This window comes from Styela clava, chromosome 1 (assembly GCF_964204865.1).
Source record: "Styela clava chromosome 1, kaStyClav1.hap1.2, whole genome shotgun sequence".
In the NCBI taxonomy this organism is placed as follows: Eukaryota; Metazoa; Chordata; class Ascidiacea; order Stolidobranchia; family Styelidae; genus Styela; species Styela clava.
This window is the reverse complement of record NC_135250.1, coordinates 14563120-14585354: the sequence shown is the minus strand read 5'-3', so window position 1 is coordinate 14585354 and position 22235 is coordinate 14563120. Positions and strand designations below refer to the sequence as shown.

Genomic DNA, 22235 nt, shown 5'->3' with positions numbered 1-22235 from the left:
AATATTTATAGAAAAAAAAAATAATATCATGATGTTGAAGTTAAAGTGATTAATGATATATTGAAAGACCTAAAAGATAATTGTGTTTGGGTCAATGGTTGATGGATCATGTTTAGGATCACGCTTTACCTCGTATATATAATTATCTTGTATGGCCTTGGAAGTTCAAATTCAATAGGGGATAACTATGTAAATATAAAATGTGCCCTAGGATCTCATTGTAGTAGTACATTAGATCATATATCAGCTAGCTAGTTAGAGCTTCTTCCGTCATCCAAGCCTATGCATATAAAAACCTTGTCTAATAAGGTGTGGATCACTCTATCAAATTTCCTCTCACTCACGATAAATACAAAATTCCAAATATTACGCTGACATCAGGAATTGGGAAATTTTGACTTATTTGGATAGACATAACATGTTCATCTGGCCACTTATAATCCTGGCTTATGCGAGTAAAAAGGATTTACCTGTTGCAATATAGTTGTATGAGATGGAAACATATGTCGTGAGTGGAAGAATGTTCAGTTGGTAACTCTTCAAGATCTGATTCTCTTTCAATGTGAGGAGGTGCTGGAGCAACACAATATTTTCCCAATTCACTTTTACCCTAGGATATAAAAATTTCCGATGTTAGCCATTTTTAAGTATTTGATGAAATACTTTATTTGATCATTGGTTATGTAACTGACCTGCCATGCTTCATTGTACAATTCAACAGCATGTTGTATAGGGGATGTAGGTGGTGCAATATAAAGCAGATGAATGAGAAAACATCTTTTCCAATCCACCCCTTCACATGCATTGATACGTCCTCTACTTGAGTGCCAAACCTGTTGAAAAAAAAATAAAGAATAGAATAATAGTTTTTGCCATAGACAACAAAACTAACAGTCATATGAGCAGTTCTAAAATTAATTTAAATTCTGCATTGATCATTAAATTCGACATCCATCCTGGCATTGAGCACACTGATAAAGCTTTTGAAAATTTTCCATGGTAATTCCAATCTTCGAACTTTTATAATGAATTTATCTTGACATTCTATTGTCTAAAATTATTTCTATTTGATACAGAATATTTGCCCAAATTTGGACAAATACGAATGGCTAGAATTTGCTTCAAATTATGATTAAAAAGTATGTAAAAACATTTGGCCATCATTATTTTAGGGTTTTGGGGATATTGTCTATGAGAAGCCAAAGTTGTAATGGTCAACTGAGGAACAGAAAATAGAACAGCATTATTAGAGGTTGATAGATATAAGCAGCAATGCTGGAAGTAGTTTGAAATCAACGAGGTCAAGAAAGAATATTGCTTGTATCATCATATATTTCCGAGAAAATCATTTTATAATAATATTTGTTGGAAAGCGATCAAGCAAAATTGAAGAGACTAGAATATAACTTGAATTGAGTACAATTGTATTTAAAATGAATAAAAATATAAAGTGGTGTGAAACCAAAGTGTGCCGATTGAAAGAGTCTGTAACCCAGTAATTACCGCTTTCCCAGCAATCAGTGAATAGATTTTCATTGCAGTGTCTGAAATATGTTGATCAGCTTTCATTTCTTCCCATGTCATTAATTGTTTAGCTATAGCAACTCTTGACACTTGTGAGCCTCTTGTTTGAGCTAACAGTAAAGCAAGTCTCATGTTTCCTAAAATAAGAATATGGGTAGGGCTGTCAGTTTAAAATTGATGCCATTTATAAGACTGGCTTTCTAGTCGTCATTTACGTGCGAAGTGGCGCTGTATGCTTGGTACAAAACATGGGGCAATGTTGGTCAAAAGACTTTTTCCGCTGCTGTATGTTTATTTACTACACGATTCGATTATTCGAAAATTAGCCAAAAATGGTTCAAATAATTTACAATTCGATTTCAAATATTAGGTGCACTTGGACAGCTTTTGTACCTTACATTTCGGGAATCTCCAAAAAAGTCCTAAATTTTTTTTTAGTGAATATATGAATACAGCCGTTTTGAATTTTCAGACTATGTACTTCGAATTGATAAGCAAAAAAAAGAAGTACTACAACAGTGGATCATCACCCAAATAGCTTCATTGAGAGTAAGACCGCTATCAAAAGGAGTAAAATTTACCAGAGTTCGTATTTACCAGTTTTAAGTGCAGTTTCAACTGCCTTATCGAGCTCTCCAGATGTCATTTGTAAATATATTTCTCTCAAGCATCCATCATCATCATCTGTGTCTCGTAAATAAATCTTCCTATCATCATCTGGTGTCATGATTTAGAATATTTTTTAAAGTACTTTTTTAAATATAAAAATGTAGTTGTCAATGAGTAGAAATAATAGTATTTGAACAAGTATTGTATCCGAGCTTCAGAAGGCATCTACATTTTTGTCATGAACATCATTCTAAAAGTCATCTAGGAAATTGAATTCCCAAAAACACATTTACACTATATAACGCCTTGTAACTTACATGAGAGCGTTATCACAATCAGTGATGTTGGAAAATAGAGCAAAAGCACATTTGCCAAATTTAAATACAAGTAGGTAAAAATGTTGAATACTTTTGCATATACCCATACATTTGAAATAATAAAGAAAGGACTTATTAAAACAATGACATGACTTTGTTAACTATTTATTTGCCAATATTCGCTTGGGTGTGGCTGTAGATTAATGACCTTCTTAAGATACGCTATTTGCTATAGAATGTACAAATACAGGAATGCATAGATGTATATTAAAGCTGCACATACTTCTCTCGAGACACATACAATTCACATTTGTAAGTATAGTAACAGTACTAGATTATAGTTTATATTTCATCGTGCATATATTAATATTTATAATTACCTTTGATTGCTTCGATGAGCCATGTCGTAACAGCATTTTTTCTATACGTCATGTCAACATAAGGATTACAATCCTGTTTTTCTTCTGCTTCATCTTCCATATCAGAATCATACATATTTCCCCATAATGCTTGGCAGAGTCCAAGGGCCAAATGAGACATATATACAGTACCTAAAATTGAAAAAAATGTCTTAAACCACAGTGGGGCTAACAGCAATAAAAAAAATTTGAAGATTCATCTTTATTGTATTTCTGGCAACTAGCATTTTCCTAGATGGCTGAGCATGACCATTGATGTCATCAGTTACAGATGGCTGATCATTACTAACCAGCTGTGAAGCTGAAGTGACCATTTGCTCTCTGTAGTTGAGGGTTCATTTCTGTTGGTGTGTCTTAGGGATTACCTTGGTTATTGTCATGGATATTTATTAAGTATAAATTTCAACAGTGTTGTTATGTGACAAGATATTGAAAATGGTAAATATGCTTTAGTAAAAATCCCTTTTTACTCCATATGTTTGTAATTATTATTGATATTACTTTTTACAGGTTAACTACAGATACAAATAAATACCGATAACTCAATGCAAACGTATTTTCAAATTGCCATTATTTTTCTAAATATTCTGAATTAATTTAATATATGTTATTATATATTTCGAACATAAAATTTATGAGCCCTTTTTAATGTTTTCTTCACAGCATATCAAAATAAATATGAGAATAATAAAATGTCCTCTTAATCCCACGCACGCGCACGCATCCATCGCACGCATCCATCGTTTGTATGATTTATAGACAAACTCAACGGATATAAAATCAGCTCTTAAAAAACACAAAGCATCGTTATCAAAGCTAAGAAGAAAAAAAAACATAACAAAGGTTACGGGAGATTTCACAACTAAAATATTGACAACGAGGCATTTTAAAATTTATTATTCCAAGAAGCAAAATAAACACAAATCCATTCTAATCTCATAAAGGGCCAATGATATTTATGGTTTGTATACTTTGTGCATCAGTGATTCATATATGGCACCACATAAGCAATTGTTTGATCTATAACAGTCACACCCATAAGTTAAACCATTACAATGAACTTTAGGAATAATAAAAAATATGGTACTTGAATCAATTTAGTTTATATTTTGAAAGAGAACAGATTACCTCAACTGAAAATTAGTGTTTTAATAGGTGATGTCTTGTGAGCAGAGCAAATAAGAGGAAGGTTGTTGGGAGAAAAAGATTAAAACATAGTGTTAAAAAAAAATATTCGTAATATGGCAATACTACAGATATAATACTACAAATATAATACTACAAGGTTGTCATTAGAAACAGCCAAATGACAACCTTCAATGGGTATTTTAATTACCGGTAATCTCCTTTCATTTATGATTTCTAGTACTTGTTTTACATGATATTGATATTTCATTGACCTATGATTTGCTAATTTTGTTTCAAACTGATGGATTTATTAGTTTAAACATGTAGACATTTAGTGTACTGCTTTTTGGGACAAATTCATATTAAATTACAATAAGGAATGTCCATATCATTTTTGAAGAGGCATTTGTTTGGCAAGAAAAATGATGCGTTAAAACATTTTCAATCGCAAGCCAAAGACTTTAAGTAACAAAAGCTGATGAACATTTTCTATTCTAGTGTCCTAATTTATAATTTTGAAACGTTTCAAGCAATTAAAAAAACATGTCAAGGAATTCAAGCAAAATGGAAGGCCCTCAATAAGATGAGACCTCTGCGATTTCATTTCTTATATGATGTAGTAATTGGTAAGGCTAGAGAGGGTTAATTAGTATTACTGCAACTTTCATAAATTAAACACGTGCAAATTTAATTTTATAATCACGCATATCAAGTGAAAATGCCTTTGGTGCCATCATTCAAATATTTTCAAATTTCGCGCCAATGATCACCGTACATTAGAATGTAAAGATGAACATTCCAGTTGATCATTTGCTGTTTGAACTGTTTTTTCGTGCTTTGTGATTTTTGGTTCTGGATACACAGTCATTGAAGCATGTTAGTCAAACAACTTGTTATTTTCTGTTTCATTCATTCGTCGTCTGGTTGATTTATGCAAACTTGATGGCTTGACGAGCATTTCAATCATAATACTTTTTTATTGATACTTCAAAAATAATTTTCTCGCAGAGAACACACATGGGCTTACCACTTCTGTAGAGCCAAGTTTTTTGAAAATGCTTTATTGTAAATTCATTTTCTTGCAATTATAGATGTAATTCTCAGTAATGTATTTGTGACATCGGTTAAATTATAATTGGCAAATTTAAAAAACTTTGCCAGTAAGACTAACATTATAACAACATCTGGAAAATATATATACCCATTAGCCAGAGAATCACAATTGTCCACAGTGTGGTAAATCTATTCACAATCCCCCATCTGCATCATTCTAAAATTGAAGAGTAATTGCATCCCCTGATGCAAAGTTTTAGGCTCATTGAACCTAGACAAGCTCGAGAATATGTTATGATTAAACAGCGCCTATTTTTAAACCACAATAGCTCGAAAACGGAATGCAGTACAGGTAAACAAAGAAAAAAAATCAATATGCAAATTAGTCAACTGTTAATAAGTTATATATCTATCTCCTAAGTCAACCAAAAGCTGAGATAGTTCACCCCTCAGGTACTAATGGAAAGAAGTTGCACACATATACTTTTTTGCACTCCATCAATTAGACACCGACTCAGGAGCAGTGTGCGTTTGGGATGTTACATTATGTACTCACTTTTCTGTTTGAAGAGCAATATGGAACAAAATAACCAATGACACATTAGATGCATGCCTATCGATCACTGAAAATGAAGGCAGCTTAGGCAGGAATAGAAAAAAAGGATAGAAAGCAAGTCATGATAATTATTTCTGTTCATGACAAGGATTACCATTGGCCCTGAATTCACAATATCTCCACTAAGTGTATTTTTTTCTTTTGGCCCACAAGGCGTCAAGGATGCTCATGAAATATTTGAAATAGGAGACCACCCTCTTTGAGATGGATGTTTTTAACATTCAAAAAATCACTAGTTCCATCAACCGCGGGTCGCACTTTTATTATAATATAGGCTTTCTAGTAGTTGCAGGCATAAAACTTTGGTTATTGATCATATGATATGTTTTGTTCATTTCGCACAAGCTTAGGTACATGCTTTGCGACCCAAAGGAATTGAAATTATTCGCACATACTAGATTAGACTGAATTCAAAACGCGTTTTGCGTGCTGTGCACCATGCAAAATTGGCACATATCCGCATCATGCAAAATTGGCACTTATCCGTGGGCCACAAAATTGTGTCCTGTGGGCCGTAAGTTGCAGACCCTTGAGCTAACATATAACCCAAATTTGTACATATTCTAGCTATAATAAAAAATTACTAAACCAAATCTAATATTTTTATAGTTTTACATAATGATAAAGTAGAAGTTTTAAGAAGATATCACAGTATTTACATTACAAAGATGATAATAAATCTTGCATGGTTGATATTACTGTGTTGCGGTCTTATCTCATCATCACCAAATATCGTGAAAGCTATTCAATGCAAATCATCTTGTTATAATGTGATAGAAATGATCAAACTTAAAGATGGAAGATATCTGACATGTAAAGCAAGAGGTACGATATATTCTGATTCTGCCTTTAGATGGCAGCACGGCAATGATTTTTATATCAGTCACAAGGTCTCTCTTTAATATAAGCTAAAAATAAATTTGCAATTCGCTGTAGGTATCAAGCATCCACCAAGACCAAGTGAAAACGATTCAACAGCTGTGTCCCCACAAAATGAGAATTTGACATGGTATGTTACAAAAGGGACCGAAAAAAGAATTGCTCTGAATATAACATGGAGTTTAAGAGGTGAGAAGGAATTTCTGGTATGCAAAAATCCTTTTACTTCATTTACACTATCACCTTTATCACATGTATTATTTCCAATAGAAAGCTGAACGAGAATATCGGTCAGAGACCAAAGACTTATCGATCGAAAGTTAGGGGATCCCCCAAAACAGTGCTCTTACTCCATATTGACACCTTGTATCCCATCACTAATTAATTGATAACTCGCTAATTATACGACATAATTCGCCCAAATTCAATAGGCTTCTGGTACGAGATATGATGAATGCACATGCAAAATCTGCAGCAGATCCAATCTTGCTTTCATGAGATATCGCGTGCATCTAACAGACAGACAGACAAACACACAGACAGACAAATACCTTCAACATACTTACCGATTATAATCGATATGTAATAATAGCTGTGACTACTACTGTTAAGACAAAAGAATCTAATATTATGGTTCTATCCATAAGAAATTCAAAGTCTGAACTTTTTTATATTTGCTTGTTGAAGACACTATGTCTGGTACTGCATCCAGGAATGGGCATTTTCAAATTTCTGATGATTTCATAATCGAATCGAATTTATTTTCCCATTTTCGAATACCGGTACTTAAAAATATGGCTATAAAATGAAAATTGAGTGATTTCATCAAAAACAAGATGGCGGCGATTCAGAATTTGTGTCCGAACTGATTCGAATAATTCACCATTGGATTCAAAATGCCCAGACTCGCTAGCACATTACATAGACGAAGGATAGGGAGTTAGTCTGGCATAACCCCAACTCATAGTTACTAAACCATGACCCAACATCAGAAGACAACTTTGGGGCTAAAAAACCTATTATTATTAGAATTGTTAAAACATTGTGATGAATCTAAAGCTTAACATAAATACATGATTTCAGAGTCATACATTCCTAAGCAAGGAAATTTGAGAAACTTCAGAGGATTTTATTTGACTGTCGGATGGACGAACTTGGCTTTGCGATATATAGCTAGAGTGAAAATAAATAAGAAGAAACTGAAGCATGACATCTTAATCGAACAAAATAAGAATTCAACGGTAAAAATTTCGGTACTCCTGTAGTGTGTGTACCAGATTAGGGTGAGGCCATAATTTTATTCCGATTTTCCTTATTTTAGTTTTTTTTAGGAGTTCGGGGACTGTCTGTGTTAGCCAAGTAAATATACCCCCTAGGTTTCTGTCCCTTTACACAACTTATTGTAAAGTAGGCGAACAAAATTAGTTACTTCCATATTGGTACACACACTGCTGAAGCGCAATTTCTTTATAAGTAAGTTCAGAGAATGATCACGAATTAACTGCAAGGCACCAGGTGAATTCTATAGGCCATATAAAATGTAAGGTCAAAAATGAAATAACCTTCTTTACATTTGCTCAAACAGTTTTACATTGCTGTTTTTAAATTTGGGATTATAATGCTCGTGTTATGGCCCATTAGTAAAGTCTCATAATTATCAGTTAATACTACTTTCAAGCTTGGATTCTATGACAGGAAATAAAACATACAGTGTTAATATATACAATAAAACACTCAGATTCTTAGCTGTTGTTGAAACAGTAAACGATAATAATGATAATATAATTACAACAAAGAAACTTCATGTATTTCCAGGATATTTTCTTCAGTTACGAATGCTATGGTACAAAATACCAATTCATACGTCCAAATGACAACCTACAAGTAACTTACAGTTCTATTCCACTGGCAAAATGGGAGGACAACAGACAAACAAAGATAAAAATAATCAAAATTCCAGGTTCATAAAATCGAATGAAAGTAATAAGTCAAGGGGGCTCCCAAAGTATGCGAACCAAGATGGCGGACATCAGAATGTAATGTGTACTAGGTTAGGGTTAGGCCATAATTTTAGGTATAAATATTACGGGAGGCTCTTGGCTAGTCTTCGAACTGATAATAGGACTAAAATAAGGAAAATTGGAAAAAAATTATCGCCTAACCCTAACCTGTTACCCATGTTACGTTCCGATGTCCGCCATCTTGGTTCGCATACTTCGGGAGCACCAAGTCAAGTATTCCTTATTACAATTAACAAAATTGATGACATTTCCAAAAGGTCGGGAAACAATGTCTTAGCGTATGCCTATAAACTGGAGCATCAAGTTAGTTATATGAGATATACTATGAATGAATATTCCAAAAATGTAAAAGAACTTGGAGCAAGCCACTTAGAGAAGATATGTTAATTTAGTTATATTTACAAGGATATATATATTGAATAAATACAATTATTCAAAGGGATATAAAACTATACAAGTCACAAATAATAATATAATATTATAGATGCCATTTGATAGTATTGGTTGTTTTTTCAATTCCTTTTTATGTATAAACAATATCATTTCAAACAATAAGAAAAACCGATCGTCTGTGTTCAATGTTGAGGCCATGCACTCTGCATGAAAGACCGAGACAAAAACATGAAAAATTTAGTTTTAATTTTTTCAAAAAAAAAAAATTAAAAACGGTCTCTGTTTCACAGACCCCAACCAACACAACCCAAAGAATAAATATAAGCAAGAGCAGACTTCCAATCATACAAAAATGAATTCAACAGAAATCAGCCATAATCTGACTATTTCAACTTCTTACTTTCAAATTAGCAAAGATGATTACATTATTTGGTGTAAGTATATTTGTATTGTTTTATAGGAAATCTCATTCAGCATAATAAAAGAACAGTATCACGTTATTTCGAGTTTTAGATTCCATGCGACTTCATTAAAAACACTCGGAACATCTAAAACGATACTTTTGAAATAAAGATAATGGGAAGTACAATTTTAATCTGTATATTTTCATCACAGATAGAAAAATTTTACCGCCTTTGATTGCAGTATTTTTGATTTTTTTGATGATGACCATTATGTTGAAAATAGTGGAATGTTACAAAAAAGCAAAACAAGGTATGAGACAAAACTACGCTATCTGTATAATGGCAATATAAATGTATAATCTCATATATTTTCATGCAAAGGTATAGTAAAATGGTAAAAACTTGACAGCACAATATATTCATAAACTATATTTCATTATTACTTATCATTTCTTGACTTTCTATAATACATGCCTGCTATAAATGTAAAATGTTTTCATATTAACAATTTGCACAATCCTGAATCCCCCAAATACCAATTTCAATTCTTAATCAAGATTTATTTTTAAAACCAATTTTTTCAAAGAATAAGCTCAGGTCATGTACAATACATAGTTGAATTTACTGCCAAACTTCCTAATCATCATTACATGACATAACTGTAGTAATTTGGGGAGGAAAAATTTATTGAATTTTATAGCATAATTTTTTCAATAAAACAATACAACTACCTGTAAGTCAACTGTTAGTCGCTATTTATAGCAACTTAGTTGCTTGCTCAAAGTCAGAAGTATTCCTCATTGTATTCTCATTTATGCTTATAATTAATATAAAGAGAGTAAAAGTGACAAGTGTAATCATGATCACATTTTGCTATCATATTTTCCACTCATTACAACAGGACAAAGGAAAAAACCTCTGCATATACTGATGATAGCAGACATCAACAACCAAAGAAACATAGAGACGATATATAATATGGTAGAAAATTTACGTCAGGATTATAACCTCAACATAACCTGCAATTGGGAACAAAGAGAGGAAATTTCAAAAGATGCAATACTGTGGTATACAGGACAATGCAATATATCTGATGTGATTATCTTCTCTGGTTTATATGAAAATTTCAACTTCGATAAGTTTATTCAATCAGATACTCCGAATGGCGAAGATTATTTTTCTGATGAATTCATAATTGCAAGGAACTTTATCCTTAAAAACTATCGACATATGACCAAAGACTGTTTCATATTAGTAAAGAAACACGCACATGAAAAATCAGTGTCGAAATTTGGAAGAAGAATCCAAACTATTGCTTACCCAGGTGCTTATTCCAAAAATGCAAGAATTTGCCAAAAGTTGATTAAAATGCCAAAACAATGTCGTGAATGTTGACAAAAAGGCATGGAAAATGATATAAAGACCATGGGGAGAAAACGATACTACAATAATATCCCTTTATATCACAGGGAATATACAGAACGCCCCTGTAATACCCCATAATAAAAAGTATTTACAAAACTGTGAAGAAACAAGATTCTTTGAGTCCAGACGCAACTCCAACATGCAAGTACCTAAATTAAAGCCCACATTATACCAGGAGACTGTAACAAGAGCAAAAACAATGATTAAAATTTTAATTAACAAAGAACACAAAAATTATAAGATTTGATATAAAATTAGCAGAAATTTACATACAACGAACAAAGCTTGGCTCTCTGATATATTCAGATATATATTTCTGTTATGAATTTTCCCAGGTTCAACAATTAGGACTAATATTTATTTGAAATCCCATTTCCATCCGAAGTTTTTTATGAAATCGTCTTAATTGCATAGTATGGTCATGTTTATTCCTGCTACAACCTCCTTGCATTATACGCATACGGATAAAACTAGCACAGTGGTTCTCAACCTTTTTTCTTCTGTGGCCCATTTTCGTGGCACAAAAATTATGTGGCCCATTAAGTTTAACATGCAAGGGACAAACTATAAGAAATGTCTCGTGAACCTCTACTGTCAGTATATGTTTCGCATTGTCATTGATGAGCATACAATTCGTATTCCACCAATTTTACTTCAACTAACACTGATACATCACAACTGATAGACTGTTTATAACAATTTTCCACATTTTATGAATCATTTTTTTTATAAAATTGAATGACTTGATATGATATCTTAGTACTTTACTATAATACAAAGCAACTTGCCTAGCTCCTCAATTTTATTCTTCTACACCATTTTAATAAATATTACACGTTTTTACGAATTCTTTTTTCCCTTTCCTGCAAGTGATAATTTAGCAGGAAGTAGTGGTTTATTCATATGAAAATATGTTGAGAAAGTCAGACAGAAAACAACTCAAAGTATATTTCTCACATATCATGGGATTATTTAAATAATCACATACCAGTATTAGTCAGAGAATATTTTATATAATTATATATTCTTTTATAAAAGATGTTCTGCAAAACAATGGTTTAGAGCAGTTGGTCACCAACCTTTTTTTTCGAGTGAGCATCACCCACAAGGATAGGCCTAGGCATGGATAGGCATGTAGTGCTTTCAAATACATGGTGCGTTGCTTTACTTAAGCTCATCAAATTGAATGCTAACAAGTATTTATTCTGAGATTTTTGACACACATATACAATTATTATCAGGCCTCAGTGTTAATACTTCAATACCAAATATAAAATTAATGGAAAATAAAATCTACAACTTTCAACTTTTTGTAGAAAAAATACGAGTGACCCAGAAGAATTTAGGTCGTCAAACACTTATATGGAGAAACTGTGTAAACTAGTCCAAAAGGTATTAAAGATCCTTGTATTAAAGATTAGGAAATAAGAAAACTGAATAAAAATTGGCAAAACAAGGAAACCAGAAAATTAGTTCATAAATGTTTTCAACAGCAAAATGTCCTTTTCTGTGGCCCTTTCTGAATTCACTCGTTCAAATAATAAGGACATCAATGTAGCTTTGATAAGGTGAGCTCAGGACAAGGTGAAGTGCATGTTCCAACAACTTTTTAATATGATACACAGGAGGTATTGGATAGTGAGTGATTCTGTATAGCTGATCTTAATTTTTCAGATTGTTCATGATAGTTTATTCTGTGTCAATGTCATTTTAAAATTATTGGCTACCATATTCTCCAGATAACATGATTCCTGATCTGACATCACCAAACTATTTTCCTCTACCCATGTCTCAAATATTTAGGAATGATTTCTCAATGGTCAAAAAGCTGACAATTTTTATATCAAGTCGATTTTGATACTGTTCAACTCATATGTGGTTTATTCTTGATTATAAACACATGAAGACTCAATACAAAAAACATGATAAGAGTTCTGATATAGGATTTGCAAGCAACCACTGACATGATTAAAAAATGCAGTCGTATATATGCAAAATGGCAGTGATAGCGGTAGACACATGAATTGAAACAATTTAAAATAAAAACAGCCAGGAAAATGAATGAAAAATTCCACAAAGTAATATTTTTGATTGAAAAAAGTAATGTCGCAGAATAATATTGCTTTTACTGCGAAATCGTGATGCACTAACTGTAAAACGATGTTGTTACTTTTGAGCAAAAAGTGGAAACAACCATTTCTTCCAAGCGATGGTTTGCGACCCCCTTAACCCCCCGCTGGATGCGCCCCTGTGCACAGCATACAGTCGGCAGCCCGCATCCTTATCATGCAGCCTGTAAAGTGATTTAAAAATTCTACATATGCGATTGGTGCGTTTAGAACAATTTCCAGTTAATAGACTCATGGTTTCATTCAAGTTACTTGCACAATCTCAATATTGCGTTAACGATTGTTGTGATCTAGACCTAACAGTTGAAATAACTATTTCGAGTAATAATCAATTCAATTCACTCCTGTTCAATTATTGTAATTGTGGCAATATTTTCTTTATGATATCACACAACACTGGCATATGATATCTAACTTGTTCAAATATTTCTTATCACATTCCAAAATATTGTTAATCATTGACAAGTTCCTAAGACTGTAATTACTTTTGATTTGAGATTTTAGCAGGACCATGCCAGTACAGCATATTATAGCATGAATGAACAATGAAATTGTTTTAAGGAACGTTAAGACAAAAAGGAGCTCGCACGAAATGGTCTGAAAACACTTGCGTAGATGAAGAAATGGCAAAAAGTTCAGTCAGCATAGTGTTTTTAATTCTTATTTCACCATCTTTATTGAATTTAAAGGCTATTCAATGCAAGTCATCACAATATGGTGTCGAAGAATTTATTGGATTAACTGACGGAAGATGTCTGAGTTGCGAAGAAAATGGTGAGCAAATTAGAAATTATATTAAGTGTGCACAACATAAATCATAGGAAGCACAATGCTTTGAAAGAAGTACTTAATCAATAGCCAAATGAATTTAATATCAGGCAGATGTTAGCTTGAAAGTCACACAAACTTCTACTTTTGCAACCGGCGACCAACATGAAAGTATAACATAACTTACAAATTTACAATGTCCAAATTGCTGTGCATTTTTCGAAAAACATTGAATTTATACAATAAAGTAATGAATTATAGTTCAAATATGTTTATAATATCATGTTTCTTAAAAAGTTTATTTCTAATAAATATGGAAATATTTGAGACTTACATTTCAAAGGAGAAGTTAATAAGATAAATTTTTCCCCGAATAAATTTGGGACCTTCAAACTCAGTGATTCTCAAACTAGGGTTTGAGAGCCGCCTGCGGCTCTTGTTTATGCTGTAAAAATTAATTACTTTCAAAGAAAATTTTTCCTTGTAAACTAATCATTGACTTGAAATTAAAATGCGGAAGTCTATTAGTTAGTCGAATGGATTCCCCTGTGTTTATTTGCGGAGCGTTGCCTAATCTACAAGATGCAATAGTGACGCAACAGTAAGCTTTTTCGCGGCCACTCTGGCACTTTTCACTTGGAAAGATTTTAGACTAGCTGTAATCTTGGGCTTGCTTCCATGGAGGATTCAGTTTTTGTCCCATTTCCGAATATTATGTATAAATCGAATAACTCTATGATCAAAAATAGAATCTTTTTCCGAATCGAATAATTTGAATATTTTTAACGAATACCGAATAGTCGAATAATGATTAGTTTTATACATAACAGGGATCCTAACGTCGGAGGTCGATACTCCATTTGGAAATTAATAAAAACATCGATAAGTCGGCAATAAAGCGTTTTTTTACTGGTTAAGTCTATCATAATCGCTGATTGTCTTTGTCACCGCGATCTTTTCGGCGGCGATACCCTAAAGTTCCCGCCCTTTCTCGTTTTTGGCAGAAATGAGGGGTCGCCGGATATCGAAGTTTCATAGTATACCCTAGTATTCTAGTTCCCTTGCGTTCACATCAGCGACAGCTGTTGAATACATTAAGGGCTGATTTCAAAACCAAATTAATTTTATTCAGAGTATTATCCTCTGCCTTGGATTTGATCTTCCTTATCACCGCTTGTAAATTAACCTTGCCTGTTTAAAGCGAAAACTAACCGAGATGCAGATATTTAATAAAATGATAATTGAGTTTCTCATGCTTTTCTATGATGTTCGTGTTATTTTAGTATTAGATAGTTAAACCTAGCAAATTAACAATTGCGTGAATCCTGAATGTTGATTCAAAATAGCGATTAAATAAATTGGCTATAAATGCATTTCTAGGCCTTTGTGCCTAATAGGGGGTCAGACGCTAATTATAACTAATTCCTTCCAAGTTTTAACTGCTTTATGCTTCAAAATTTAACTATTGTAATCATTTTCGATGATAATAGACGCAACAATTCGTGCACGAGTCAGTGTGCATTGTTACAACAAAATTCACGATTGGTTTTACTGTTGGCTCAACGGCCATGCATGGTCGAGTAAAATATTCACATATTCGAAACATTACTTGGCCAAGGACGGAAGGGATCACTAAAGAGCTAATACAAAGTGCTTTAAAGGGAGTAGGACGTGACATTTCTTATCTGGTTACAACTTAATCAGTGTTTTTCATACAAGTAACTCATACCAGCTTTTGGAAAAATTATTGGTAGTTTTTGAATCCATGCTATTTATATAACTAGAGTTTTCTAACGACCTAAAATCGCCTGTTTAACAATGAAACGCCGAAACGTAATTTTAACATTTAATATTAATCAACTTTATGTTCGGTAATGCAAGAAATAGCTAATGACATGTCACCAAGCATGCGGGGTTTAAAATCTGGGAAATTTATTTTAAATACCTAATCTGGTTTGATGTTTCTAAATTTACGGAACGGTTGGTACGTTTTTTTTGCAAAATATGGAATTGAAACGATACGTTAAGTGCAAATATAAGCATATGAAATCATAACGCAAAGACAATGACTTTTTCAAATTTGTCTTTTTTTCTGATAGCGAGCCCCGTTGTGAAATCTCGCACAATACACGATTGAGTTGGAGACGCGCGAGTTAGGTGTCCAAGAAGACACACGCAGGTCACGTGGTACCGGATATTCGAATATTAAAATGCCAGTCGAATATTTTGCCCAGCCCTAGTTGTTACGTGTGTTGTTGTTACAATGGCTTGGTATTTTAAATACGCGTTAAAGGTTTGTTGCTATTTTACCTTGCGTTATTTGTGTGCGGCTCTTCATACCTTTGAGGTTTGAAATGCGGCTCTGGGACTAAAAAAGTTCGAGAACCGCTGTTCTAACTGATAAGGAACAAAATAATACCGGTATTGTTTATTATATCTTAATAAGTGAACTTATTGATGTAATTTCAGATGGTTATGTTTTGATAATACAGCATCACTTTGAATAGACCAATGACAAAAGTATATTTATAATTACTTTGAACAAATATGATTATTTCTTAGAAACCTAATTTTTCAAATAAATATTTCCTCGAATGACAGCAAAAAGACAAGAGTGAAAAATTAATTATAGGTTTATATATATTCTTCCCTCTGTCTCATATAAAAAAGTATGGTCTTAAATTGCTTTGATAAGTAACAGAACGACTTGCAAAAGCTTGTAAGTTTGAAGTTAAATTCTGAGTTGTATGTATCAGAAGAATTTCTCATAATATCAATAATAAAAATGAGTTTGGTATTGAATCAAGGATAACCTTTTTCATGTTATGTTCTACAGCAACAACTAGCAATCCTCCAAGACCAAGAAAAAAGGATGTAACAGCTATACCTCCACAAGATACATATTTATCTTGGTATCTAACAGAAGGAGAAAACAAAAGAATTGCATTAAACATTACATGGAGTATAAGAGGTGAGGCAAGTCACAATCTCCATACATTGTCATGTTGGAATAACTTGTAATTTTTGTATCCCTCTTTATATATTTTAACCTCTACATCTATTACAAAATGGTATTGGACATTGACTCATTTGCACAAGATTACCGGTAGATATAAAGTCCTTGAGGCTTTATTTGTCATATTTTTAGGAACTTTGGTTTTCCAATACTTTCACAATTTATTCAGCCCATATGTATAAAAACTTGAATAAGTACTAATCGCCGAACAATAGTTCATACTAGTGATTTTCAACCAGTGTTCCAGTGAATGACATTAAGGTGTATCACATCCAATTGTTGTTCCTGGTTTTCTCTGATTGACATATTTATAACTACAAATTGAACAAAGTCCAAATCAAAATTTACCAGGCACTTATTTGTATATGGTGCGCCTGTTGTTCACAGGGCAAACTCTAAAATCTCTTAAGGTTTGATGATATTATATTATAAAACTCTTTAGACATTAAGATTTATCAGCATCACTTGTCAGTTATGTAGTGACATGTTTGACGTACTTGCTGTTATTTTTCTATAAACTGGTTCGTAAATTAAAAACACATTTTCAAAAATATTATATAATTTTTATATCTTCAGAGTCACACATTCCTGATCAAGAACACCGGCATCACTTAAAAGGATTTTACATCACTGTTACACACTCTTCCGAATATTTTGCGTTATATACATTCAAAGTTAAAATTTACAAGAACAAATGTAAACGTATACAGATTGGACGAACCAACTTAAAAGTACTTTTTTCTCTCAAAAAATTGGTCAATAAATAAAAATATATTCATTGATGACGGAAAATCTCTTTTACAGGATTTACAGGACATTGTTTTCAGCTATGAGCACTACGGTGCTACTATATCTCAAATAATTCGACCAAACGATATCATACAAGTTACATACGATTCAATTCCATTGGCAAAACAGAATGATACAATGAAAACAAAACCGGAGGAAATCCAAATTCCAGGTAATAATAGTCAAATATTGCCATATTTTCACAAATGACGAAAGAATGGTTTCGAATCTGCCCTACTTAATATTATTGATTATACCTATATAATGCCATCTCAGTGGAAATTTCACCCAATACTTACTATATGACTAATTTATGATGCAATTTTTAGTTTTATTTTGGAGTGAATTACTTTGTTTCGAGTTTGACTTGTTTATTATTGACTTGAGTTTGGGTCAAATTTGTGAATTTTTTAGATTGAAGAACCAGAATTTCAAACTTTTAATGGTAGTAAACAAAATTTCTGAAATTAAATCAATTCGATCATTTAATCTAATCAACAATTAATGAAAGAGTCGAAAAGTTTTTGTTATTGAAACATGGTTTTCTTGCATGTTCAGCGATATCATCGTCATTTCAGACAAGTAGCCTATAGAATATTAATGTAACATAAGATATGTAACTGTATTTAGATTGTCGTTCTGAAGAATCTCTGAAATTTTTGGAAATAAATTCAAAAGATATTATATCAAGTGAATGTAGAGAAGCAATAAAAGGTATCAATAAATTAAACTGTTTAACAGAATGGGTGAACATGTATTACAAGTCATAATATTCTTCCTGGCAAACATGAAAATTTCCTTTTAACGAAAACCAGAAACTACTAAAAATAGGTCAAGTATAATTACATGTGTTGCTTTGCTTAAAAATATGATAACATTTAAATGACCTATGATTCTTTGCCATCAGTACTGATATATATACGTATATAGGGCTGTCCAAGCGAACCAAATATTCGAAATCGAATCGAATCGCAAATTATTCGAATCGTTTTTCGGCTAATTTTCGAATCGCTAAAATTAGGTATCGGTACATAAAGCGGAAATATTTTTACGGGATGTTTTTCACCGGGCAAGCGGCGGCGCTCCGAGCTCAGGCCACTCTCGCTCCCGGCTTGCTTAATTGGTTTCCCGATATTTCTCTCGCCTTCATTTTGTGATAAACATGTCATTACTATAGCCCGCCCGGTGGCACGTGATTAGCCATTTCATGCCTGGTCGTCATAACAAGGTATATTCGATCGTGACGTTTTTGAGAGAGAACAAGGAGAAAAAGGAGAAAATTTAGAAAACGATAGTTCTATAAATAGAATCGATTTGAAGCTGTTGAGTTAGCTATCATAGGAACATGGTACAGGCGACTCAAAGCTGAAACAGGTTTCGGGATCCTTATGATGGCAATACCTTCTTTAAATTGGAATTTGTAATTTCTTATGATGGCATTACTGTATTATCCATCTATATACCAAGACAAAAAATTGCACTCTTGCATTTTGATGGCTGTTATACACTAACAATATTATAGTCATCAAATAATATTGTCATCAAACTAGTTTGGAATTTTTAAATGCAATTTTGAACTTGAGCAACAGTTTTATCTATATTGATGGATGTTATTATTTTGCTGAAATTTACACAAAAAAACATAAAGACTAGTGAATAGGATTAAAATAGCATCTACAGGCTTTACATGTCCTATTAAAACTGAACCCATCAAAATTGAGATTGCAATTTTTGAATAGTGCAATTTTTACTCTTAACACTCAACAGTTTTCGAGACCCAAATTTTGGAGTTCTCCAATTTTTTTGACCAGGTCATACAAGCGTGTGATCTCCTTGGATGTAACTGCACATACATTACCACAACATCGAAGGGCAGGCGTTTATTGTATAATAGAGACAGATTTACTATTGCGCAATAATATTCGATTATTCGGTTCGATTCGGAGAAAATATTCGATTCGAATCAAAAAATTATTCGATTTTGGACAGCCCTATACGTGTATATATACTATATATATTCTTTACATACTTGTACTGTCATCTATAGCACAACTTTTCGTATAAAAAATGGAGCAAAACATTTGGTTAAAACACTCTTAAAGTTCAAATTTTTCCAAATTATAGTGATACTGATAAATACTCATACCTTTTCTTACAAGATATTAAACAACGATTGGATGATGAAATTGAACAAGTTAAGATAGGTGAGTCTAACAGGACTTTTATTGAGCTGTTAACCTATTACATGATTTAGCTCTGTTTTAATGGTTATTTCTTGAATTTAACAGAACAAGATTGGATGAACCAAACTACAACAAATAGCACATCTTTGCAAAGCAAAGAAAATTTGTATCCTTATTGTAAGTTATTATTTCTATTTAGCAGGAATTAGATTATTTCAGATTTTGCAGAACATGTGGATGACCTGACAAAAATAATTGAAGAAAAACACTACAGCTTATAATGATCATGAAAACTGATAGCACTCCAAATTACCAGAATTAACAGCAAAATATCATTAGTAGTTCCTAAATATTTCCATATATATATTAAAAAACCTTGACTAACTATAATAATATTATTTATCATTATTTATTTTACCTCAAGTTAATCGCAATCTCAACAAATTCCTTACGCTAGTTTCCAGCTAAAACATCAAAATATGGTTTCAGTTTGGCAGCATCAGGCGGGCCAGATTGAATTACCCAATGGGCCGGATTTTGCCTGCGGGCCGAAGTTTACCCATGACAGATATAGCCTATTGCTAATTTATATTTAAATTTGTTTTTAGATATAAAACTCACACACTCTCTACTTGTAATATTTTCAATAGTTTTTATAATAACTGTAATAACTGTATGTATCAAATCTGAAAAAAAGAAAAGAGCAGGTACGGTGAACTACATATTATGCTTCTAAGATAATGGTATTAGAACTCATGTTCGATAATTTTAAAAATAAAACATGGATAACAGCATTGTCATGAATAATAAAATAATTGTAAATTCAGTTTGGTCACACAGTCAAACACACAAACAAAATACTCTCATTTGAAGTAGAAGTCCACCTTTATATAAGCACGTGCCAGGTGATATGGAATTCAAAAATTATTAGACTTGATGTATTTTTTCTCTCTAAAACAGATAGAACAGAAGAACCTCTTTCTATATTGCTGATAGCAGACAACAGTAATGACAAAAACATAAAATTATCATGCAAATTGATTGGAAAGCTCCGTAAAAAGTATGGATACAAGATAACTTGTAACTTGGAAGAGAGAGAGATTATTTCGAAGGATGCAACACAGTGGTATATTACACAGATGAATACAAACGATGTGATCATATTCACTGCAATTCAGGACAAGTTTACGTTTGACGAGGTTGTGCAAACCGGGACTAATGGTCACACTGGCTCAAACCCTCTCACCACTACTAATGATTTTTCTGAGGAGTTCCATATTGCAAAAAACTATCTCTTTAAAAACTGGGAACATGTAAACAAAGACTGCCTCGTTTTAGTCAAAAAAGCAGATGATAAATCATTCTCAAAATTCAGAAGAAAACTTAGGTTTTATGTTTACGCAAATTTAAAACAGGATGACTTTTATAAAATGTTATCAGAATGTCAAAAAAGAAAGCCTAAAATAATATGAAAAAAATGTTTGGTTCACGCAATGTAATTGAAATATTATGTGTTTTGATTCTGAATGCATTTCAAAAATGAATATGGAAAGGAAATGGGGAACGATAACAATACAACCGAAATGAAAGATGCCAAGATGTGTGCTGGTGCTATTGCTATACCAGGTTGTCCAAAACGAATCAAATATTCGTATATCAAAGAAGTATCAAAGTATATTAGTACTGACCATCCATGGTGCTATAAACTGCTACAGGAAGGTAGAAAGAAAATCTACTTTAAATATTTTTATTTCTGTTTTTTTACTTTGTTTTAACATGCAAAATTTTAACTTTTATCTGTATAAATTTACCGAAAATGCAATAATCTGATGCAACAAATGAGAAACAATAAGAGTGCTTGCTGATAGTTCAATGGAATGTAAGCAGGGTTTCCTTATTAACATAGTCAGATTCAGATATTTATTCTCGTCGTGGGTGATATGAAATTTATAAAAAAAAATAAAATACATGTCACAAATTACAAAAGGGATATCGGCAGTTGACGAGGGGTTGCGAAAGACTCAATGAGTCATCTAGTCGGCGAGACCATAAGCTGGAAAAGATCATCTGTGACACAAGAGACATGTGCTTTTATGTCAAATTCAACATCCCTTTATCTGTAAGTTGGGTAGTTCCTAAAAGTCATATCTTATATACATTTTGATTACATAGCTGCGATAAGTCCTAATTATACCAGAGCAATAAAACAAATTCAAATTTTTACATAAATAAGTTCAGAAATTTCTTCTAACTAAAGAAATCAATGCAAGCAGTCGGCAAGCATAAGAGATCCAATCAAATTTAATAAAGATTAGGATATTTCTGGTGAAACAACTGAAGAATCGGACAAAAAAGGTCAATTATAATTCAGTAAAATCTCTTGGCCCAGGCAAGCTTTTAGGCCTAATATCAGAAGGACAGAATCGACAGAACTGATAAAAAAACTAGTGATAAGGCCAAGTGTTATAAACATATCAAGGAATCATTACTTCTGCTATAAATGTGTAACTAAATTTAGATCAAACTTATAAACCAGCATGCATATGTATTTGTTTTAGTACA

At 32.5% G+C, this 22235-nt stretch overlaps 3 protein-coding genes across 4 annotated transcripts in view; 2 read left to right on the top strand and 1 right to left on the bottom strand.

Annotated features, from left to right (window-relative positions):
* LOC120339751 (nuclear pore complex protein Nup98-Nup96-like) overlaps positions 1 to 22235 on the bottom strand; it is a 44110-nt gene that overhangs the window by 3955 nt on the left and 17920 nt on the right. The window contains exons 25-29 of the mRNA XM_039407946.2: positions 2831 to 3001; positions 2122 to 2241; positions 1504 to 1661; positions 693 to 833; positions 471 to 610 (exon numbers count right to left, since the gene is read on the bottom strand). Coding sequence (XP_039263880.2) covers positions 471 to 610; positions 693 to 833; positions 1504 to 1661; positions 2122 to 2241; positions 2831 to 3001 — 730 coding nt within the window. The remainder of the gene's footprint in view (positions 1 to 470; positions 611 to 692; positions 834 to 1503; positions 1662 to 2121; positions 2242 to 2830; positions 3002 to 22235) is intronic.
* LOC120339774 (uncharacterized) lies at positions 6166 to 11631 on the top strand. The gene is made up of 7 exons (XM_039407975.2): positions 6166 to 6491; positions 6603 to 6734; positions 7629 to 7786; positions 8361 to 8505; positions 9250 to 9393; positions 9575 to 9673; positions 10265 to 11631. Exons 1-7 carry the CDS (start codon positions 6335 to 6337, stop codon positions 10756 to 10758), a joined length of 1329 nt encoding a protein of 442 aa, XP_039263909.2. The 5' UTR covers positions 6166 to 6334; the 3' UTR covers positions 10759 to 11631.
* Positions 13303 to 22181, top strand: LOC120348588 (uncharacterized). 2 transcript variants are annotated; one of them, XM_039418748.2, is made up of 9 exons: positions 13303 to 13691; positions 16522 to 16656; positions 17278 to 17432; positions 17506 to 17662; positions 18121 to 18204; positions 19650 to 19694; positions 19779 to 19850; positions 20282 to 20380; positions 20634 to 22181. In XM_039418748.2, the coding sequence occupies exons 1-9, from the start codon at positions 13541 to 13543 to the stop codon at positions 21143 to 21145; spliced, it is 1410 nt and encodes a 469-aa protein (XP_039274682.2). In that variant the 5' UTR covers positions 13303 to 13540; the 3' UTR covers positions 21146 to 22181. The 2 variants fall into 2 exon arrangements, with proteins under 2 accessions (XP_039274682.2, XP_077966456.1); XM_078110330.1 differs by lacking the exon at positions 19650 to 19694.